Here is a 25,046-nt window from a genome sequence, read left to right on the forward strand (position 1 = left end):
ATTTGATATATATCTTAATTTAGAAGTCTGTCTGTTAATCTTTTTCTTCTGAAGTTACCTGTGCTTTCTGTATCTGAATATCTTTCAAGCAATTGCATGCATCTTCCAGTACTTGATTAGCATTATTTCTGATGACATTTATAAACAGTATTTTCGGATTTTACTTCACTTTTGCTACTCTTCTGCACTTCAAGTTATCCATGGAAATGAATCCCCATCTCCTATTGTCTACCTTCATGAGCTTCCCCCCCCAAAAGGCTACTTTTGTTTGACAATATAGATGTAGATTTTGCAGATCAAGCTGATATAGGAGGATCGCTGTAGTGTCTGTTTCCATACATAGAAAATAAATTCGTGCTCCATTGCTCTAATTAGTAAATTGTGCCTGACTCTAACCTTGATTTGAGATTGCTTAACTGAATGCTTTCTATTTCCATTTTGTTGTAGGCATCAATGACTGTTTATGACATTCCAGATCTAACAGGAGCAAAAGGGACTCTAGGATCAATAGTTTTCTCTGAATCATTCATAGAATCTAAGATATTTGTGAAAGAAAAGGGTAAGTATCTTCATTTCAGGTGACTTGATTTCTCATCCTACTTTGTGAATGATTAGTGGTAATGGTACAGCCAATCTGAATCCTGTCAAGATAGCTGTGTAGTTTAAATTTGCTTAGTAATCTGGAATTTAAAAAAAGTAAGTACGTTGATCATAAAACTAGCAGATTGGCTTTAAAACCATTCTATTCTACTGACAGATTGAAGATAGAGGACACTTAAAACCCTCATGGAACTGAAAATTTGCAGGAAATCTAAAAGTATAATACTGGGAAAACCCAGCATTTCATGAAGAGATTTCAGGGAGAAATTTGAAGTTGGGGGAAAAAAAAGTGATTGGATTGATAGTGAGAAAGAAGACTTTATCCTGTAGAAAATTATCAGTAGATTGTTGGTTAGGAAGAGAAGTGACAAATTTAATCCGGAGAGCTGCCAGGCAATGTATTTGAGGATGGCAAGCAAAAGAAAGGTATATACAAAAACAAGTGGTAAAATGAAAATTGTAGGAGAAATTTAAACTGTATGAGCTTAAAGTCATGCAAGAATTGCGTATAGTATTATTTGGCAGCAGGTTGACTGAATAATTCTGGTTACTGCATCACTGGAAAGATGGATAACATTAGAGTTCAGCTGGAAGATAAAAACCTTATTGTTAGATTGGAACAGTAGTGCTGTTTCCCTGTGGTGTTCTTCCATTATGACTTCAGTGACCTTTGGTACTTTTTAATGTGGAATCTTCCTTTCGTTGGATGGGTTCCACTGAGTGCTGTAGTTTTCTCCCACATCACAAAGACTTGCTAGTTGGTCAGTTAATTCATTACTACATTACCTCAAGTGTATTTGGAGGTTAGAGACTTCCTGTCGTGTTGATGTGCAACTGGAAAAAAAAGCTACTATATGGACATAATTAATTGAGTGGGATTGCTCTGTGAGGCTGCAGACGAGTCAAATGGCTTCATCATATGCCATAAGAAAATAGGAGAACTACTGTGAGAATTCCCATTACAAAGAAATAGTTCCATAGCTCAAAGGAGGCTGAGGGAATATTTACTGAAACAATGTGAGGGCCTGATAGGGTTACCAGGAAGGAGATTTCCTTTGAGAAAATAGTGAATAACTAGAGAGAAATTGTTGTGAAGGAGAATTAGAGTGAGGATGAAGAAGGATCTTTTCACTCAGTATAGTTTAGATCTGAGAAAAGCAGCACTCACCACATTTGAAGATATGCTGTTCCTTGCAGTGCCAAATAAGGAGAGTAAATTTATTATCACAGTACAAATATATCACATATCACCCTGTGATTCATTTTATTGTGGGCATTCATAGCAGATACAAGGAAACACAACAGAATCAATGAAAAAGACACATGACAAAGGTGGACAGACAATCAGTGTGCAAAAGACAATAAACTGTGCAAATAAGAGAAAAAAATAATAAGCAATAAATATTGAGAACACAAGTAGAGTCCTTAAGAATGAGTACATTGTGCAATCAGTTCAATGTTGAGGTGAGTGCAGTTGTCCTCCTGGTTCTAGAGCCTCTAGGGGTAATAACTGTTCCTGAATCTGCTGATATGGGACTTCGGGCTCCTTCCTGATGGCATCAGTGTGAAGAGAGCATGGTCTGGATGGGGGGGGGGGGCGGGAGGCTGAGTTCCTTAATAATGGATGTTGCTTTCCTGTGAGCATGCTCCTTGTAAATATGCTCAGTGGTGGGGAGGGTTATTTATACCAAACCATTTAGGAACTAACTTGGTCTAAATAAATTCCTGTTGCACAAATTAATCTCAAAACTCTGTGTTGCTACTTCTACTTTATGCTTGCGCATTTTATCTGTCCTTCGTATCTTCCTAACGGTTGCTACATTTGAGTTTCATGCCATCGGCAAAATTTTACATTTTCTTGTGTATTCTCAGGTCTCTGTTATGAATTCTCTGTAAGAAAGGAAATAGTTTCCACCTTTACTGACTTCTGCACTGTTCACTCTGCTATTATTTCTGGTTTTAATTGTATATCCAAGCTGTCACAGTTCTTTTAATTTGATGGCTGTACCTTTACTGATCTGGGCAATTTTAGAAAATAACAAGCTGTTATTCCACTTTGTTTCCTGTAGATGGCTCTATGTCTACAGACAGCAGCTACCTGATTCTGTCAGCAACTGTGCCTCGATACATTTCTTGGATGGTAAGTGAGTTGTTTATACCAGCCTTTATGAGGGAAAATCCTCTGTTCACGCATGTTAAAGCCTTCATAAAGGTATGCAGTTATGAAAGCCTGTGACCAGTAGTGTACTTGTTGTTGGGAATTCTGTTGTTTGTTAGCTTCTTTAATAATTAGGATAATGAATGTAGGAGAACTGGTTAGTAACTTAACAGATGACACAAAAATACTGATGATGTTTCTGATAATGAGGAATGTAATCTTCAGCTAGATAATGACATCAATGAGCTGGTAAGATGAGCAGAAAATTGAAGTGTGTTTTAGGAGTGGAATCATAGAGACATGCAGCACAGGAACAGGTCCTTCAGCCCAACTCATCCATTCTGACCAAGATACCAATCTACGCTAGTCCTATTTGTCTGTGTTTGACCCAGATCGTTAAAACCTTTCCTGAAAATGTACCGTACCTATGTAGATGTCTTTTAAGCATTCTCATTATACCTGCCTCAGCCACTTCCTCTAGCAGCTTGTTCTGCCCCTAGGTTCCTATTGAATCTTTTCCCTCTCACCTTAAACCTTTTAATTCCTGATTCCTCAACCCTGGGGAGAAAGACTGTGTGTATTCATCTTATGTATGTACCTCATGATTTTATACACTTCTTTTAAGATCAGCCTTCAGTCTCTTAAACACCAAGGAAATAAGTACCAGGCTGTCCAAAATCTCCTTATAGCCAGTTTTACGTGCCCTAGAAACATTATAGTACATCTTTTCTGCATGTGGCCTCACCAATGTCTTGCACTACTGCAACATAATACCCCAGTTTCAAAACTCATTGCCCTGACTGATGAAGGCCACCATGCTGGATGGCTTATTTGCTACTGTTTACATGTGACAGCATCTTCAGGGAACTACGTGCTTATACTCTCAGGTCCTCCTGCTCTACATTTGACAGGGTCTGATAATCATTGTGAAAGTTCTACCCTTGGTTGACTTCTCAAAATTGTGACATGTCACACTGACTGGAATTACCATTTACTATCTGAATCTGCATTTACCATTTTTTTTTAAGCTCACTTACCTGGCTGATCAAGATCCCGCTGTAATTCCTGATAACTTTCTTCGCTGTCTGTAATACCACCTATATTAGTGTCATCTACAAACTTACTAACTCTGCCTTGTATGTTCTGAGTACTGATATATCTAGGATATAGGCCTGTAATGTGCTGTACTATTCTATATATACAATGAATGGTACACTCTAAGGAAGTACTGGGGCATGTCCTTGGATCCTTGAAGGTGGGAGGGTAGGGAGATAAGGTACACATAGTTATACTTCCATATGATAGAGGAGGAAGCCATTCAGCACATCAAATCTGTTCTAACTTTTAGAAATGCAATCACTTCCATTCCATTAACTCCCCTCTGATTCCTTTACCCAGTAGCCTATGTTCCAAAGAATAAAAGATGGCTTTAGTCCTATTGTACTTTGTATAACTGAGTTATGGGGTACCTACCTATTCAGATCCTTCTGCTTCCTCCAAACCAGTAATTGTGTATTTTTTTTCTTCTTTGAGCCCAAATGCTGATAGGTGACCTCCATGATATTTATCTGAGATTTCTTTTAATTCGTTCATGTCCTATGGCAAGAGCTAATCTTACTGAATCCTTACTGAACACTTTGCTTTTCTGCTGTGTTACTTTTATAATATTTAGCTTTTACTTTATTTTTAAATCTTTTTATTGAATTAGTACACAAAAGGTAAACCATGTAGACACTAATACACTGTTGCAATATAAATTTACAAGCGATATTAATACACAAAAAAAGTTAGTACAAACAGTGCAGTTTAGATATAAAATAACAAGATAATATAATAGTATACTAATTTTCCATACATATCAATAAAGAGAAGAAAAAACCTAAAAAAAAACCCAAAAAAACCACCGTGCAACTAATCTAAAAAGCAAAGTAAAGCAATGGGCTAACTAGGTATCAAGTAGACTTAAACAACTTAAAACAATCACGTCCTCAAACCCGACCTCCATTAAAAACAGTTAAAAAGCAAGAAGGGAATGTAAATAATATTTAGCTTTTAAAGTAAAAAGTACACTCCAAAATGGCTCATTGATAGAAGCTAAAAATGATTTTGGAATTCTATCATAATCAAAGCTTCTTTAATTTTGATAAGCACGGGATGCTGGAAGTCCAGTACAATACACACAAAATACTGGAGGAACTCAGCTGGTCTGGCAGCATCTCTAGAAATGAACAAACAGTCGATGTTACGGGCTGAGATCCTTCTTCAGGATTGAGAAGGAAGGGGGAAGATGTCAGAATAAAAAGGTGGGAGAGGGGAAGGAGGCTAGCTGGAATGTGATGGGTAAAGCCAAGTGGTGGGAAAGGTGAAGAGCTGGAGAAAAAGGAATCTGATAGGAGCAGAAAGTAGATCATAGGAGAAAGGGAAGGAGGAGGGGACCCAGGGGGAATTGATAGTCAGATGAGAAGAGGTAAAAGATCAGAAGTATGGAATAGAGAATAGAGAGGGAGGGGAATTATTTTTTTTTTGCCAGAAGGAGAAATCGATATTCATGCCATCAGGTTGGAGGCTACCCAGGCAGAATATAAGGTGTTACTCCTCCATCCTGAGGGTGACCTCATCTTGGTACCAGAGGAGGCCATGGGCTGATGAGTCAGAACAGGGATGTGAATCGGAATGGCCACAAGGAAGTTCAGCTTTTAGTTAGTGGATGGAGTGTAGGTACTTGATGTAGCGGTCGCCCAGTTTACGATGGGTCTCACCTATGTAGAGGAGGCTGCATGGGCAGGTGCAGCACTTTTTTGGCCGCTTGTAGAGATGAGTGCTGGGAGGGATGAATGGACAAGGGAATCAAGGAGGGAATGATCCCTGTGGAAAGTGGCGAGTTGGGTGAAAGGTAAAAATGTGTTTGGTGGTAGGATCCCTTGAGAAATGGTGGAAGTTTCAGAGAATGATGTATTGAATGTGGAGATAATTAATTATATAATTAATAATTTAATTTTGATAAACTGGGATTTCTGAGAAGTTATTCACAACCAAAATTGTCTGTCTTTGTAAGGTTGAAGATGCTGAGGTGAAACTGTCAGAAGAAGCACAGCAGATACTAAAGGTACTGTACATCTTTGCCTTTGTTTCCAGTGCTGAGTTATAAACTGAATTCTTTTTTCTAAATAGAAAGTTAGGTTTGCCACAATAACATGGATATTGCAGATTTTAATTGTGAACAGTGGTAGGAATAATGGAAAGATTCCCTTGCAATGTTGTATCTCCATTTTGTGGTCAAATAATCAGATCTACTTTTTGATAGTAGATTCTTGGATATGCTTCACTACAGAACATTCAGACTTTAATTTTCATTAATGCCTGTTTAGTGGCCACTATGAGTTAAACAATGGATCTAAATTTAAGAAAAATAAAAAGTAGTTTCCAATTTTACAATTGGATTTTAGAATCTTGTGCATTCAAATTCTATAACTGTTTTTTAACATGGCTTTGACAATACAATGTTATTTATCTATTTCCATATTTTGCTGAAATTTGAGTTTTTTATCTTACTGGTTATTTTCTGTTTTTGTTTATCAGTTGAATTGGGCAAAATCCTTCTTCCAAATTTAGTGTTTACCTAAAAACATTCAGTCAGCAGTTCCATAACCTACATTCTGCTCTAAATAAATTTGCCCCATCACATTCCTTCAAAAAGTTTCCTTTGTAGACATTTGAGAACATTTTGAACACTGAAGTCCCTGAAAATCTGTTGCTTTATGTATGGTTAATAAAACAAAACTTTTTAAAATTGATCATGAAATGTAGTCAGTACTGGTTTATGCATAACAGAACTTTTTAATTGTGCTACCTGAATCATGTGAAATATGATTGGAAATGGAGCATTTCTTCAAACACATCTTGTACTAATACAAGAATCTGCACAACTAATAAATTATATCCGATTTTATTTGTCCCTTTTTTCTCATTGTTTCTGAAAATGTTTTCATTTCTTGTTCTCATTTTTTCAAGCTTGTGTTTTTGTGTTGGATGCTTCACCTGCACCAAAATCAAAAGTAGCTGTACAGGGAGGATGAGAAATGACTTGATAGAGGTGTAGATTGAATGGATAGCCAGGCACCTTTTACCAGGACAGAAATAGTGAATGAAAGGGGTCATAATTTCACTATTGGAGGAGAGTATAAGGGGGAATGTCAGAATTTAGTTTTTTTACACACAGGTGGATGCGTGGAACATGCTGCCGGGGTTATTGATCGAAGTAGATACATTGGGGACATTTAAGAAACTTAGGTAAGCACATGAATGATAGAAAATTGGAGAGCTATGCAGGAGGGAAGGGTAGATTGATCTTGAGTAGGTAAAGGTCGGCACAATGTTGTAGGCCGAGGGGCCTGTACTGTGTTGTAATGTTCTGTGTTCTAATAAAGACATACCGTAAAAAGATCCAGCAAAGAAACAGACTCTTCAACAGACCATCAAACATCCATTTTCAAACTAATCCTACCTTTGCCTTAAGTTCTGCCACACATCTAGACGTCAGGGGCAGTTTATAGCAGTTAGTTAATCTACCCATCCACATGTTTTGGGATGTGGCGGGAAACCAGACAAATCCCATGTAGACAGTAATGGAGGTCACGATTGAAGCAGATGTGAGATAACAGCTCTTCTAGCTCCATTTTTGTGCCGCCTCTATATTCAGCTTAAACCTGTTGCTCTTGTACCAATACTTTGCTGGAAATTGGTATGTGTTGAAGTGACAAATTATGGTGGACCTCTTTCGTTTGGGAAGTGATTTTTCATATACATGCTATTTTTTTTTAAAGCATTGTACAGAATGCAGAATATATTAAAGCAGAATGATCTTTTGATCTTTAGATCAATAATGGGCAGTTACAAAGGTATCCTGCATTGTGGTGCTCTTACAGCAATAGTGTTTGAAAGGCCTTTATTGCAGAGGTTAGAAATTAAAAATAGAGGAGTTCTGGTGCTACCAAATCTAGAGTATAGTGAATAGTTTTGTTCCCTGAGTCAGGGCAAAGGAGATTCACTTAACTAATTCCTGAACAAGAAAGTCTGTTTGTTATTTATAGAATGTAGATTTGAAGGGAATTATCCGGGTATTGTAATCTTCTAATACAGGTATGGTATGTGCCTTGCAAAATGATTTGAATATTTGCCATGTAATTTGTGCTTGTATGGAGTATAAGATCAAACTGGGCATTATAAAAGAGCAATTTTTTAATCAGAGATCTGGAACCTTGGATAATGGTATACTTTTAAAATAATTTTTCTTTATTTTCAGCTAGAAAAACATTTATTGGGTGCCTTGCTCTTAGGAGGAGACTCTGCTTATCTTTATTCTGGCAGTCCAGTTGCTAGACCAGAAGAAGGTAACATAATTAATTTGTCTAAAACAAAGTTCTAGAGATGTTGGAAAGTAATGGGATTACAACCCTGTGTGTCTTTGTGGACCTAGTTGACCAACTGGGCTCAATCTGCATTATTATAAGTAACAGAATTAGCAATAAAAGGTGTAAAGTGTGAATAGTGAGAGATTTTCTGTGAATATTATTCAGTCATTTTTCCTAAAAAGCATGAATATTTGGATATCTACATTGAATGTGAATAGGTTGAACAATATAGACATGTGAAGAGGATGCTTTTAATTTTCATCCATATTCACCATTCCTAATCAACTTTACCTCCATAAGCAGACCTGTATAGTTCTGTATGAACCCACCCATAAAGAGGGAAATGATGCTTACCAAATAATATTTTTTGATTGATTTATTTTTCACATATCTGTCATTCTTGCTTCTATAAATTTTAGTTTGTAGAAGATGCTGCCGCTTCATTTTAACTCTCACCATTGATTCACCTACTAACCTAATACGTGGTGATGCATTTTGGCTTCCATTCCAACTATACCCTATTCCCGCTACTGCCTCACCCTTTTGAAATCTACGTCTTTTCCAGTTCTTTAAATTTAGCTTTTTGTGGATGTATGGTTTTCTTTGCTATGGTTCATTGATGAACGTGTCTTTGGATGCTAAAGCCATAATTTCAAGGTTTTTGTCCCAAAGCTGCTTTGTTTGTTCTCTCTTCTTCCCCACATTTAAGACATCAGCTAAACCTTTGAATGTTGACACAGTTTGATGTAAAATGTTTGATAACACTTGCTGAGAAGTACAAACCCCAATTCCAGAAAAGTTGGGATATTTTCCAAAATGCAATACAAACAAAAATCTGTGATATGTTAATTCACGTGAACCTTTATTTAACTGGCAAAAGTACAAAGAAAAGATTTTCAATAGTTTTACTGACCAACTTAATTGTATTTTGTAAATATACACAAATTTAGAATTTGATAGCTGCAACACACTCAACAAAAGTTGGGACAGAGGCATGGTTACCATTGTGTTACATCACCTTTCCTCTTAATAACACTTTTTAATCGTTTTGGAACTGAGGATACTAATTGTAGTAGATTTGCAATTGGAAATTTTGTCCATTCTTGCTTGATATAAGACTTCAGCTGCTCAACAGTCTGTGGTCTCCGTTGTCTGATTCTCCTCTTCATGATGTGCCATACATTTTCAATAGGAGATAGATCTGGACTGGCAGCAGGCCAGTCAAGCACACGCACTCTGTGTCTACAAAGCCACGCTGTTGTAGCCCGTGCAGAATGTGGTCTGGCATTGTCCTGCTGAAATAAGCATGGACGTCCCGGGAAGAGACGTCACCTTGATGGCAACATATGTCTCTAAAATCCTAATATACGCCTCAGAGTCAATGGTAACTTCACATACATGCAACTCACCCATGCCGTGGGCACTGATGCACCCCCATACCATCACAGATGCTGGCTTTTGCACCTTTCACTAATAAGAATCTGGATGGTCGTTTTCACTTTTGGCACAGAGAACTCGACGCCCGTTTTTTCCAAAAACTAGCTGACATGTGGACTCATCTGACCACAGCACACGTTTCCACAGTCTTTCAGTCCATCTGAGATGAGCTCGGGCCCAGAGAACTCGCTGGCCTTTCTGCATAGAGTTGATGTATGGCTTCCTCCTTGCATAATACAGTTTCAAGTTGCATTTCTGGATGCACTGAGGGACTGTGTTGAGTGACAATGGTTTTCCAAAGTACTCCCGATCTTGCGTTGAGAAATGTTCCTTTTGAACTGATTAACAATTCTCTCACGAATTTTGGCACAAAGGGGTGAGCCATGACCCATCCTTGCTTGCAAAGACTGAGCCTTTGATGGACACTACTTTTATACCCAGTCATGATACCTCACCTGCTACCAATTAGCCTGCTTAATGTGGAGTCTTCCAAACGGGTGTTACTTGAATATTCTGTGCACTTTTCAGTCTTATTTTAACTCTGTCCCAACTTTTGTTGAGTGTGTTACAGCCATCAAATTCTGAATTTCTGTATATTTGCAAAATACAATTAAGTTGGTCAGTAAAACTATTGAAAATCTTTTCTTTGCACTTTTGTCAGTTAAATAAAGGTTCACGTGAATTAACATATCACAGAATTTTGTTTTTATTGTATTTTGAAAAATATCCCAACTTTTCTGGAAATGGGGTTTGTAATTGAGTAGCTGAAGACTTCTAAGATCATGGAATTATAAGACCATTTCAATAATTTACATGTTTCTTAATTTTAGGTAAACTGTTCATCTTTTCTGAAGGCATCTTATTTATTCATCCTCGCTCTGGAAGCATGACAATTTCAAAGAATCATGTGGCTGCGTTGAAGTATTATGATGGGGTAAGAGCCATCTTTAACCCTTACCCCTGAAAAAGTGTGGGTTGAACATAGGTTACCAGCATAATCTACTCCCAGTGGCTGATTAGATTTACAAGAATGACTCCTGGAATATGGTGTACGGTTATCAGAAAGCTGGAGAGGGTGCAAGAGAGGATGCTATGTGGACTAAAGGGCCTGAGTAATATGGAGTGATTGGCAATTCTGGATCTTTATTCCTTGGAGCGTAGAAGAATGAGCTTTCACTTCATAGAAATTTATAAAGTTGTGAGGAATATGGATAGGGTGGACAGTTATAGTCTTTTTCCAGGTTTGCAGAGTCCAAAACTAGAGGGCACAGATACAAGATAAGGGAGGAGAGATTTAAAAGATAACTGCGGGGGCAATTTCTTCATGCAGTGCAGTGAGTACCAGGAATGAGCAGAGGAAGTGGTGAAGATGGGTATAATTACAACATTTAAGAGACATTTAGATAGGTACGTGAATGGGAGGGGCTGAATGGGGGTAATTGGGTCCAGCAGAGGATGCTGTTGTTGGCGTGAACCAGTTGGGCTGAAATTCAAAGTACATATATGTCATCATATACAACCCTGAGATTCATTTTATTCCGGGCAATCACAGTAGAATCACAATAGAATAATGCGGATACGATGGGGTCTTTTAAGAGACTCCTGGATAGGTACACGGAGCTTAGAAAAATAGAGGGCTATGGGTAACCCTAGGTAATTTCAAAGGTGAAGACATGTTTGGCGCAGCTATGTTGGCCGAAGGACCTGTATTGTGCTGTAGGTTTCCCATGTTTCTATGTAGAATAAATGAAAGACTGCACCCAACAGGACAGACAAACTAATATGCAAAAAAAAACAACAAACTGCAAATACAAAAAAGAATAAAATATAATAATAAATAAGCAATAAATATCAAGAATATGAGATGTAGAGTCTTTGAAAGAGAGTGTGTAGGTTGTGATGGACTGAACTGTTCCCACAACCTATGAAAGTGATGGAGTGAAGGGCCTGTCTCCATGCTGTATTATACTGACTCTGTGTAATCGAAATACACTCTTACTCGTAGAGTGCCATGTTCCATTTCCATAATAATGATTACCAGTAGTTTTCTGTCATCTGTTTACAGGTTAAGGTTATTTAGTTTCCTGTTTTCTCCTTCCCATTTTCTATGAACAGGAGTGTTGGTTTCTGGTTTGATAGTACCTTTCAAACCTAGAACCTCTAAAACCAGGAAGGACCTGGGCAAGACTTTCACTGAGGTTGTCTTTCCTAAGGCTTCAGATAGATGGCTGGCCACTAGGAAAAGTAGATGAGTAGTCAGTCAACACACATAAAAGTTGTTGGTGAACGCAGCAGTCCAGAGGATGGGCAAGGGGTATAGTGAGGGGGACAGAGGGAGAAAAAGGAGAGAGAGAAAAAGAATGTGTGTATATAAATAAATAACGGATGGGGTATGAGGGGGAAGTGGGGCATTAGCGGAAGTTAGAGAAGTCAATGTTCATGCCATCAGGTTGGAGGCTACCCAGACGGAATATAAGGTGTTGTTCCTCCAACCTGAGTGTGGCTTCATCTTTATAGTAGAGGAGGCCGTGGATAGACATATGGGAATGGGATGTGGAATTAAAATGTGTGGCCACTGGGAGATCCTGCTTTTACTGGCAGCCAGAGCGTAGGTGTTCAGCGAAACGATCTCCCAGTCTGCGTCGGGTCTCGCCAATATGTAGAAGGCTTCCCCCTCGTACCTCATTCGTTCTTTATTTATATACTTCTGCTAATGCCCCACCTCCCCCTCGTACCCCATCCGTTCTTTATTTATATACACATTCTTTTTCTCTCTCTCCTTTTTCTCCCTCTGTCCCCCTCACTATACCCCTTGCCCATACTCTGGGCTTTTTCCCCGCCTCCCCCTTTTCTTTCTCCCGAGGCCTCCTGTTCCATGATCCTCTCATATCCCTTTTGCCAATCAACTGTCCAGCTCTTGGCTCCAAGCCTCCCCCTCCTGTCTTCTCCCATCATTTTGGATCCCCCCTCCCCCTCCCACTTTCAAATCTCTTACTAGCTCTTCTTTCAGTTAGTCCTGACGAAGGGTCTTGGCCCAAAACGTCGACTGTACCTCTTCCTGGAGATGCTGCCTGCCCTGCTGCGTTCACCAGCAACTTTTATGTGTGTTGCTTGAAATTCCAGCATCTGCAAATTTCCTCGTGTTTGCGGGAGTAGTCAGTGCTGGGTTTCCTGTAGCTATTCCCCTCACAACAGGAGTACCCTTTTGGATACCGTTGATGGGGATATTCTTTCAGTGGTTAGCAGTGCCGCTGAAATCGGGTCTCTGGCAGTACAGCTGGCTCTGAGATTGAGAGGGGAAGGGTGCATTCAGACAGGGCACTAGTGATAGGAGACGATCGTGAGGGTAAAAAACCATATCAAAACATTGTGAATTTTGGATGAGAGTCATGTGTTGTCAATTCTCAGTTGCATGTGCTGAATGTATGATTTGGAAGTGTACGTGTGTTCTGTTTCTCTTTTGGAATTCACTTTACAGCTTCCCAAAACACTTGACTAAATGGATATTATTTCCTCACTTTTGCCATCAGCAAATCAAACTAGTAAACAGATAGTACGCCATAACTTCTAATCAATGACAAATAGAATATATTTAATAAAAGAGTTAGGAAAATGCTGTAACTGTTTTCTCCCTGCTGAGTTTTTATTTTAATACTTTCATTGACTGTTCTGTATTTCATTCTTCCTCTTTTGATAAACTCAGTGAAACAAATCAAAGTTCTGCCTTAGGAAAGTTTTAAAAATGAGTTTAACATGAATTTTTTTGTGCCTCAGAATTCTCCAGGTGTGGTTGCTATCCTTATCATTGAATACAAGAAATCGTTGCTTCCCCATCTGCCCATTCATTTACACACAGCCTCAAATTGCCTAATGTTTGCACTTATGCCAGGCTCGAAACTTTATAAATCCTTTTACTCCCAGGTAAGTCCATGCTTTTGAAGGTAAATAGTTTCCTGTTCTGTCATCATTGTGCTTTGATAAACATTTGGTATAATTTTCATATATTTTACTTTAAAAATTCTGAATTGCATTGCATTTCTATTGGACAGAATAATATCAATGCTGAGCCATACAAGGAGCTTTTGGGGCAGATCATAGAAGACTTGGTAAAAGAGATAATTAATAAGATCTGTTTACAAAGAAGCAAAAGGATTAGGAAGGGATTTCAAGAGATTTAAGGGCTTTAGTAGCTGAGAGCATGGTTGCTGTTGTTGGAGTGATTAAACTTGGTGATATAAAAGAAACCAGATTTGTTGGCGTGCGTGTATAAAGTGTCTTTTTCCCATTTTTTAAAAACAAACTGCAAAGATAGGGATGGACATGAAATATTGATGATTGCTACGCTAGGCAGTGTTTCCCTTTTATGCCAGAACCTTCCCTGCTTTCCAACACACGATTGGTGTGCCGGTTATAGCCGAGTTCCCGCGATGCTCTCTCTTTTAAACTTCGCTCCTGGACCTGTGTGCCGCCTCTTCTGTCGTAGCTCTCCCAACACACGATTGGTGCGGCCGCCACACGGTCCTTGACTTAGCAGGGTCAGGTTTCAGTGGCATGGAGTACAAGATGATTAGGGACCTTTCACTGCTGCAGCCTTCCTCTGCCTTCTGTACTGTTGTGATATGTCACCATCTTCCGCCAGTTCCACATCGAGGTCCTGGTTGGATCGCTCCTTGTCTGGAAGCTTCCCCTTGACCTTGCTGCTAAGTGTGATCCTAACAGGAGTTAAGTATCAAATGGCAATGCTTTCGGGATCTCAGGAACTCAAATATCTCCATCACAACAAGGTTTTGGAAAGCATGTGGAAGAGGTTTACCTGGATGCAGCATGGATTTAGAGGATAATAGTGATATGGAAATGTTGAATAAACTTAGATGGTTTTCTCTGGAGTGTTGGAGGTTAAGTTAGGACCTGCTTAAAGTTTATAAAATTGAGAGGCATAAATTAGGTAGACAGTCACATTCCTTTTCCCAGAATATTAATGGCAAGCATTAGAGGTTTAAGGTAAAAGGGAAGAGCTTAAAGAGGATCTGTGTGGCCATTTTTGTTATGCAGAGAGCAATAGGTGTTTTGAATGCACCTGCTGGTGGTGGAAACAGATATAATAGTCGAGTTTAAGAGGAATTGGTTTCTTATAAATACATTTACCGAGATGCAGTGAAAAGCTTGTCTTGCATACTGTTCACACAGATCAAATTACACAGTGCATTGAGGTAAACCAATAACAGATTGCAAAATAAACTGTAACAGCTACAGAAAATGCAATACAAGTGAAACATCTTGGTTTCCTTGGCTGCGTAAGACGAGGGCCCTACCAAACTGATGAGATTGAGGTGCTCTCCCACCCCGAACCCCCATTTTGTGTGGATGCTGTGTAATTTGCTACCCTGTTACAAGTTGGTGCCACAAAATAACAGCCAGTACACTGCATACAGTTGAAGGAATTATATTTATGAATCTTAACTAAAGGGTTAGTAAAGAATAACAGAAAGAAAAGGGCCCATTCTAATTAAACCGTCAAATGTGCCCAAGTTGGAGCTTATCTTGGACTTCTCTGTCACTCATGAGCTGGGCCCCCGTCAGCGTGCACGCCCACACCACCTTCCGAATGCCGCTCGCAATCCATCACAAACAAATGGGTCTCCCACCGGATAGCATGACGTGACTGGTTCTCCCCAGCGTCTTTTCTCTTCCTCTCCCGCCAAACACAAAAAAAAACAAGCCCAACTTTACTGTCCCTCGCTAAGAAATCCTTCTGCTAATTGGATGGCACACATTCCACATCATCTCTTATCTTCAACAGTAACGCATACAAGCTGCTCTTACAGAACTGCCAAAATGAAATACATATAGCATAACAGTAAAATATGAACCAGGGCATTACACTTCCCCACCCCCACCACCACAAAATAGTCATGTCCTTATGACTTGGAAATAATTTGTCATTCCATCATTATAAACACTTTTCAAAGGAATTTTGCGATGTCAGAACCTCTAATCCATTTGTAAATGGTGGTGATATATCTCAGGTGGTGGATAGTTGCAACCCTCTGTTCCCCCAGTTGCTGCATAGGCTAGCCTATCAGGGGGTCTTCTGACTCTTTGAGACCTCCGTATCCCACCATCTTCGTCTTCAGTTTCACACACTACTTGGGATACTTCTGGTTTACATGGCGAGGCCTTTCCCCGTCTATTACTCGTGACTTCTGGCAACGCAAGTCCCTCTGCCACTTGGCTGAGCTCAGCTTCATTCCCAGTTACCTTAGAGCCCAGCCGCCCTTTGTGGTCCAGCTGCCAACCTGCCTGTCCACGCGTAGTCCCCCTGATATCATCTGCCTCAGTGTGAGAAGAGTTGCGAATCTCTTCCTTAATTAGAGGGGAGTTTGCAAAAGGCAGCATACTCCACCCTCCCATATCATCATCCTCCAAGTCCATATCCCATTCAGGGGTGGGGGCCGGTCTAATCTTTCCTGCTGCTGGTCCTTCAGTCTCTCCATGTTGCTGCAGAGTCCTCTAACTCGATGTAGGGTCCAGGTTAGGCTCTGGATCAAAACACACCTCTTTTCCCAGAGGTAGAAGGTGGTTCCGATGGAGAACCTTGACAGGCCTGTTCCCATCCTCTGCTTTCATCCAGAACTCTTGTAGATTTTCCACTACATGGGGCGTAGCCGCCCGGCGGTCAGCCAATTTATGCTTCCCAGGTAGCAACAAATTCTTTGAGGGCTCGGTGTCTAGGCATGAGTAGGGAAACCTAACCTTTTGATCATACATCTTCTAGTTTCCTTGATTCTGCTTGGCATTGCAACCCTAGCTAATTCATAAGCCTTTTTCAGCTCCCTTCTCATATCTGACACATACTCTTTGGACAAATAAATCTTTGGTTGTAGATCTTCCTCACAAGTCCAAAATTAAAGGTTGATGCACAACCTCGCCTCGTGCCCAAACATCAGATAACAAGGCGAGTACCTTGTAGCTTAATTTTGTGTACTGTAACAGTGAACCAGATGTCCAGTATGTTGACTGCACTTGCTCTTTTTGCTGATCTCCAAGGTTCTGAGCATGAGTTTGGTCCACTTTTCTAGCACTTGCATGTAGGCTGCAGAGGTAGCAAAGGGGTTCTGTGTCTTTACAGCTGTCACTGCATCAGCAGCCCGGCCTCTCGAAAACTCTCAACCAATTGTTGTCTTTTTATGTCATCAGAGCACTGCCACTCATCTAACATCTGAGTGGTCTATTCCACCAAAGTCTCGTACTCCTCTTCCCCTTCGGGGGTGGGCTTTACCCCAGAGACCATTCTCGGCTTTTGATAGCTAGGATCCTCTGCCTGGGCACTGGGCCATTTATTTGCCAGGGAGGTAACAGCTGATACCAGCTCAGAAGTCTCGCTCTTCACTAGGGCACTCATTGGATGTTTCAAATCAGACCACTCCTTCCCTTCGATCCACAGAAATGAGAGCAACCTGTCTTTGAAGTCTCTGCCCCCAGCTACGGGAGGCTGCTTGCAATTCGGCCTGCTTTCTTCCTCCCAGAAAATATGGACAGCCCACGGCCCCCACCTCTTCTGGGGCCCTTATAGTCTAGGCAGTTTTACTGCCATTATGTCAGCACTAGTCTGAACTAAAACGAAGGCTTAGCCTGCCATTTTAACAAACCTCCACTCTACCCCTGTAACATCCATAACCACATATCGTCATCACTTTACTGAGCAATAGTTAAAAACGCATTTAAAAGCACTGTCCACTGGATCAATGCTCAGTGCAATCACACAGCATCTAACGAAATCTTTCCCAAATGATACTTCCACAATGAAGCACCCTGGTTTCCTTGGTTGTGTAAGTCTAGGGAAGACAATCTCCAGCCCTGCCAAACTAGTGAGACCCCGAACCCCAGTTTATGTGGGTGCTGCGTAATTTGCTACCCTGTTACAAATTGGTGCCACGGAATAACAGACAGTACACTGCATACGATTAAAGGAATTATATTTATGAATCTTAACTGAAGGGTTAGGAAAGAAAACAAAAAGAAAAGGGATCATTCTAATTAAGCAGTCAAATGTGCACAAGTTGGAGCTCTGCTTGAACTTCTCTGTCACTCACAAGCTGAGCCCCTGTCAGCGTGTATGCCCACACCACCTTCTGAATGCAGCTCGCAATCCATCACAAACAAACGGGTCTCCCACCAGATAGTATGATATGACCAATTCTCCCCAGCGTCTTCTCTCTTCCTCTCCCACTGAACACCAAACAAACAAGCCTGACCTTATTGTCCCTCACGAAGAAAACTACCTGCTAATTGGATGGCACACATTCCACATCATCCCTTATCTTTAACTATAACCCAAACAAGCTTCTCTTACAGAACTGCCAAAAAGAAATATATGCAGCATGACAGTAAAAATATGAACAAGGGTATTGCACAAGTAAACAATAAGGTGAAAGATCACAACAAAGTAAATTGTGAGGTTGAGAGTCCACTTTGTCATACTAAGAAACCATTCAGTAGCCTGATAACAGTGAGGTAGAAGCTGTCATGAGTATGGTGGTGAATACTTCCAGGCTTTCATGTCATGTCCTTGATGGAAGAGGGGAAAAGAGAGAATGTCCAGGGTGGGTGGGGGCTTTGACTATGCTGGCTGCTTTACTGAGGCAGCGAGAAGTGTAGACAGAATCCATAGAGGGAGGCAGGTTTCCACAATATGCTGAAATGTATTCTCTGCAATTTCTTGTGGTTATATGCAGAGCAGTTGCTATATCAAGCTGTTAGGAAAATGGGTAGGATGTTTTTTGTGCATCAATTAAAAAAAAGGTCATGGTCAAAGGGGACATGCCAAGTTTTCTTCGCCTCTTGGTGAGCTTTTTTGGCCATGGTGTCTATATGGTTAGAACTGGACAGGCTATTGGTTAGGTTCAGTCCTAAAACTTGAAGCTCTCGACCATCTCAACATTGACACTGTTGATGTAGACAGGAGCATGCGTATCACCTCCTGCTTAATCCCTGAACTCTGTGACTGGCTCTTTTGTTTTGATGGTCTCAAGGGAAAGGCGATTGTCATGACACCATATTACTAAGCTGTGTATCTCCTTCCTATATTCTGACTGTCCTTTATGTGAGATACAGCCCTGGAAGGTGTTATCTGCCAACTTGAAGATGAAGCTAGAACAGAATCGGGCCAAACAGTCATGAGTGTACAGTAATAGAGAGGGGACTGAAGATTAAACCTTGTGATGCACCAGTGTTTCAAATATTGTGGAGATGTTGCTGCCTATCCTTACTGTTGGAAGTAGAGTATCCAGTTACAAAGGGAATTGTTGACTGAGGATCCAGAGTTTGTTGATGAGTTTGTCTGGAATTATAATATTGAAGGCAGAGCTGTAGTCAATAAACAATAGCCTGACATAGGTCTCTTTGCTGTCCAGATGCTCCAGAGATGAGTATGGGGCTAGCGGAATGATGTCCATATAGATATGTTTAAGTGGCAGGCAAATTGCGTTGTGTTGAAGTTGTCTGGAAGGTTGTGCAATCAATACCTGCCATGACCGGCCACTGGAAATATTTCATGATGGTGAATGTCGGAGGCACTGGGCAGTAGTTGTAAGTACTGAGATGATTGGAGTCTTAAAGAAAGTGGGAACAACAGATTGGAGTAGAGAAACGTTAAAAATGTCTGCAAATATCTCCCCTCCCCACCCACCCCGCTGATTTGTACAGGATCGGAGGGCATATCTAGAGGTACCATCTGGGCTAGAAGTTTTCTGCACATGACTTTGCAGGGGAATGGATGGATGTGGATCGTGTGCAGGGAGAAGGAATTTATTTAATTTGGTAACGCAAACTCGAGGAAAGCTGCAGATGCTGAAAATTCAAGCAACACACACAAGTGCTGGTGAACGCAGCAGGCCAGGCAGCATCTATAGGAAGAGGTACAGTCGACGTTTCGGGCTGAGACCCTTCGTCAGGACTAACTGAAAGAAGAGATAGTAAGATCTCTTCTTTCAGTTAGTCCTGACGAAGGGTCTCGGCCCGAAATGTCACTGCCTGGCCTACTGCGTTCACCAGCATTTTTCGTGTGTGTTATTTAATTTGGTATATGTTTGGCCCAGATATCATGGGCCGAAGTGTTCTGTTTTTGTTTCTGTGTACTCTGTGAGAAAGGCAATGGTGCGCAAGATAACTGGTGTATTGAATGTATAAGGTCATGCAGATCGAATGGAAGATGTGATAAACATCAGCTTAGAATGCTGAATTCAGCATCTTAAACATTTTCAAGTTCTGATACCTCTGATTTAAATAGCTGGTCAAAAGAAAACAGAAGTAAGCTAAAGCATTTTTATATGTTGATGGATGAAGAATTATTGTAGATAGTGTATATAGATTCTGTTTCTGTTATTTGATTTTTTTTCTGTAGCCAATGTACATTGTCACTCAGTGCAGCAGGTTTTTTTTGAAGCAAGGCATCAGAACTAGTCCTTTTTGTACTTTGGGTGCTCAGTTATCATAGAACCAGCTGCTAAAGAATTGACATAAATTGCAAAGGTTCACAAAAGAGATAACATTTTTGCATTTATAATGTCCGATATGATCTTATTCTCTGAAGGGTATGATTAAGCTGTAATGCATACTTTTTCTTCATTACATTAGGATTAAAATTGGTCTTCACATTTGCAGGTGATGTCTACATGGCAAAAGATGGGAAAATCTGGAATTGCACTGAAGGTCTGTCAGAGGGACCAATTATCGGAGGAACAGAAAAAATTGTAAGATTTAATTAAAAGGTCTTCAGAGATTAGAATAAAGCGGAATGTATAATACCATTTTACTTGTTTATTATTTTCATTTGCATATTTTATTTGAGGTTTTCACAGCTGATTAATAATATTTATCATATTGTGATAAAACTCTGGCAAATAGAATTCTATGGATTTTTCTGATGCATTGCCTGCACATTGCAGCACAGAAATGAATGGATTTCATTGCTTTCTCAGCTGCTGGACTCGGGGGATGAAGCTTAATTATGTTTAGTTGAGGAATTGTCAGATTAATTTTTATTGCTTAAATATGTTTTAAGATAATTCAATTTTTACTTTTTATTTTAGTAATTTTGATTCTTTCAAACTCTTAAAACATTGGTAACTCTGGTAAAACATTTAAGAGTTAAATGGCTTTTCTGCATAATATGAAAGTCTATTGTGGCAGTTGGAGGGGTCCTCAGAATCTGCTGTCTGGTTACAGTTGCACACAGCTTTCTCTGCCTTGATAGCTGTGGCAGAGAGTACTGGAGCATGATTTGTCTCAAGGTCAAATTTAGGAAATCACTGGGTAGGAGCCAAGACTGGCTGCTAGGATTACCACATGGAGATTTTTGTGATGAAGGTAATCGTTGCCTGCTCACTGAACTGGTAAGTATTGTTGCATGTGTGCACTTGTGTTGTATTAGTTGGATCTTAATTGTATTGCCAAAGGGAGAAGCTGGTGAAATAAACAATAACCACACTATATTGCTATCCTGTACAATGGACCTCTAAATCCAGAACATATGCTATCATGGTATTTTGCTGTTTATCACCAGTCAGTACTTCGCCTTTGATGTTTATAGCACAGGAAATGAATAACTGTGGATACCTCTAAAAATCACCGTAAAAATGCACATTTTGGATTTGGAAGCATCAAAATAGTATCTTATTTCTTGCTTTCATGAACTGAATAAAACAGAGAAATAAAATGTGAACAACAATGTGAAGATATGGGATATAGGACTGAAGATCACAGGTATTATACAAAGGGAAAGAAGTGTGAGGAAAAATTTCATTGTCCTGTGTGGTTGGAATCTGGAGTCTTTTTCCTGCAGGTGCAGTGAAGGCAAATTCTGTGATATAATTGAAGAGGGAGTTGGATAGATATGAGAGTTGTAAAAGAGCGCCTGAAGGCTTTGTGTGTCAATGCAAGGAGCATTTGTAATAAGGTGGATGAATTGAAAGTGCAGATTGTTATTAATCATTATGATATAGTTGGGATCACAGAGACATGGCTCCAGGGTGACCAAGGATGGGAGCTCAACGTTCAGGGATATTCAATATTCAGGAGGGATAGACATGAAGGAAGGGGAGGTGGGGTGGCGTTGCTGGTTAAAGAAGAGATTAACGCAATAGAAAGGAAGGAGATAAGCCGGGAAGATGTGGAATCGATGTGGGGAGAGCTGCGTAACACTAAGGGGCAGAAGACGCTGGTGGGAGTTGTGTACAGGCCACCTAACAGTAGTAGTGAGGTCGGAGATGGTATTAAACAGGAAATTAGAAATGTGTGCAATAAAGGAACAGCAGTTATAATGGGTGACTTCAATCTACATGTAGATTGGGTGAACCAAATTGGTAAAGGTGCTGAGGAAGAGGATTTCTTGGAATGTATGCGGGATGGTTTTTTGAACCAACATGTCGAGGAACCAACTAGAGAGCAGGCTATTCTGGACTGGGTTTTGAGCAATGAGGAAGGGTTAATTAGCAATCTTGTCGTGAGAGGCCCCTTGGGTAAGAGTGACCATAATATGGTGGAATTCTTCATTAAGATGGAGAGTGAACATAGTTAATTCAGAAACAAAGGTTCTGAACTTAAAGAGGGGTAACTTTGAAGGTATGAGACATGAATTAGCTAAGATAGACTGGCAAATGACACTTCAAGGATTGACGGTGGATATGCAATGGCAGGCATTTAAAGGTTGCATGGATGAACTACAACAATTGTTCATCCCAGTTTGGCAAAAGAATAAATCAAGGAAGGTAGTGCACCCGTGGCTGACAAGAGAAATTAGGGATAGTATCAATTCCAAAGAAGTAGCATACAAATTAGCCAGAGAAAGTGGCTCACCTGAGGACTGGGAGAAATTCAGAGTTCAGCAGAGGAGGACAAAGGGCTTAATTAGGAAGGGGAAAAAAGATTATGAGAGAAAACTGGCAGAGAACATAAAAACGGACTGTAAAAGCTTTTATAGATATGTAAAAAGGAAAAGACTGATAAAGACAAATGTAGGTCCCCTGCAAACAGAAACAGGTGAATTGATTATGGGGAGCAAGGACATGGCAGACCAATTGAATAATTACTTTGGTTCTGTCTTCACTAAGGAGGACATAAATAATCTTCCAGAAATAGTAAGGGACAGAGGGTCCAGTGAGATGGAGGAACTGAGCGAAATACATGTTAGTAGGGAAGTGGTGTTAGGTAAATTGAAGGGATTGAAGGCAGATAAATCCCCAGGGCCAGATGGTCTGCATCCCAGAGTGCTTAAGGAAGTGGCCCAAGAAATAGTGGATGCATTAGTGATAATTTTTCAAAACTCGTTAGATTCTGGACTAGTTCCTGAGGATTGGAGGGTGGCTAATGTAACCCCACTTTTTAAAAAAGGAGGGAGAGAGAAACCGGGGAATTATAGGCCGGTTAGCCTAACGTCGGTGGTGGGGAAACTGCTGGAGTCAGTTATCAAGGATGTGATAACAGCACATTTGGAAAGCGGTGAAATGATCGGACAAAGTCAGCATGGATTTGTGAAAGGAAAATCATGTCTGACGAATCTCATAGAATTTTTTGAGGATGTAACTAGTAGAGTGGATAGGGGAGAACCAGTGGATGTGGTATATTTGGATTTTCAAAAGGCTTTTGACAAGGTCCCACATAGGAGATTAGTGTGCAAACTTAAAGCACACGGTATTGGGGGTAAGGTATTGGTGTGGGTGGAGAATTGGTTAGCAGACAGGAAGCAAAGAGTGGGAATAAACGGGACCTTTTCAGAATGGCAGGCGGTGACTAGTGGGGTACCGCAAGGCTCAGTGCTGGGACCCCAGTTGTTTACAATATATATTAATGACTTGGATGAGGGAATTAAATGCAGCATCTCCAAGTTTGCGGATGACACGAAGCTGGGTGGCAGTGTTAGCAGTGAGGAGGATGCTAAGAGGATGCAGGGTGACTTGGATAGGTTGGGTGAGTGGGCAAACTCATGGCAGATCAATTTAATGTGGATAAATGTGAAGTTATCCACTTTGGTGGCAAAAATAGGAAAACAGATTATTATCTGAATGGTGGCCGATTAGGAAAAGGGGAGGTGCAACGAGACCTGGGTGTCATTATACACCAGTCATTGAAAGTGGGCATGCAGGTACAGCAGGCGGTGAAAAAGGCGAACGGTATGCTGGCATTTATAGCGAGAGGATTCGAGTACAGGAGCAGGGAGATACTACTGCAGTTGTACAAGGCCTTGGTGAGACCACACCTGGAGTATTGTGTGCAGTTTTGGTCCCCTAATCTGAGGAAAGACATCTTTGCCATAGAGGGAGTACAAAGAAGGTTCACCAGATTGATTCCTGGGATGGCAGGTCTTTCATATGAAGAAAGACTGGATGAACTGGGCTTGTACTCGTTGGAATTTAGAAGATTGAGGGGGGATCTGATTGAAACGTATAAGATCCTAAAGGGATTGGACAGGCTAGATGCAGGAAGATTGTTCCCGATGTTGGGGAGGTCTAGAACGAGGGGTCACAGTTTGAGGATAGAGGGGAAGCCTTTTAGGACCGAGGTTAGGAAAAACTTCTTCACACAGAGAGTGGTGAATCTGTGGAATTCTCTGCCACAGCAAACTGTTGAGGCCAGTTCATTAGCTATGTTTAAAAGGAAGTTAGATATGGCCCTTGTGGCTACAGGGGTCAGGGGGTATGGAGGGAAGGCTGGGTTCTGAGTTGGATGATCAGCCATGATCATAATAAATGGCGGTGCAGGCTCGAAGGGCCGAATGGCCTACTCCTGCACCTATTTTCTATGTTTCTATGTTTCTATGAATTAGCTAAGATAGACTGGCAGATGACACTTAAAGGATTGACGGTGGATATGCAATGGCAAGCATTTAAAGGTTGCATGGATGAACTACAACAATTGTTCATCCCAGTTTGACAAAAGAATAAATCAAGGAAGGTAGTGCACCCGTGGCTGACAAGAGAAATTAGGGATAGTATCAATTCCAAAGAAGAAGCATACAAATTAGCCAGAGAAAGTGGCTCACCTGAGGACTGGGAGAAATTCAGAGTTCAGCAGAGGAGGACAAAGGGCTTAATTAGGAAGGGGAAAAAAGATTATGGGAGAAAATTGGCAGGGAACATAAAAACTGACTGTAAAAGCTTTTATAGATATGTAAAAAGGAAAAGACTGGTAAAGACAAATGTAGGTCCCCTACAGACAGAAACAAGTGAATTGATTATGGGGAGCAAGGACATGGCAGACCAATTGAATAATTACTTTGGTTCTGTCTTCACTAAGGAGGACATAAATAATCTTCCAGAAATAGTAGGGGACAGAGGGTCCAGTGAGATGGAGGAACTGAGCGAAATACATGTTAGTAGGGAAGTGGTGTTAGGTAAATTGAAGGGATTGAAGGCAGATAAATCCCCAGGGCCAGATGGTCTGCA

General features: G+C 40.5%; 1 protein-coding gene across 2 annotated transcripts in view; it reads left to right on the plus strand.

Moving 5' to 3' along the window:
- The window catches only part of dnaaf9 (dynein axonemal assembly factor 9), a 149,866-nt gene that overhangs the window by 70,503 nt on the left and 54,317 nt on the right, over positions 1-25,046 (plus strand). For both annotated transcript variants that reach the window (XM_063047127.1, XM_063047128.1), the window contains 7 exons: positions 448-559; positions 2,670-2,740; positions 5,814-5,864; positions 8,061-8,148; positions 10,437-10,540; positions 13,381-13,527; positions 20,269-20,357. In XM_063047127.1, the coding sequence (XP_062903197.1) occupies positions 448-559; positions 2,670-2,740; positions 5,814-5,864; positions 8,061-8,148; positions 10,437-10,540; positions 13,381-13,527; positions 20,269-20,357 (662 nt within the window). The remainder of the gene's footprint in view (positions 1-447; positions 560-2,669; positions 2,741-5,813; positions 5,865-8,060; positions 8,149-10,436; positions 10,541-13,380; positions 13,528-20,268; positions 20,358-25,046) is intronic.

Source organism: Mobula hypostoma, chromosome 4 (genome assembly GCF_963921235.1).
Source record: "Mobula hypostoma chromosome 4, sMobHyp1.1, whole genome shotgun sequence".
NCBI lineage: Eukaryota > Metazoa > Chordata > Chondrichthyes > Myliobatiformes > Myliobatidae > Mobula > Mobula hypostoma.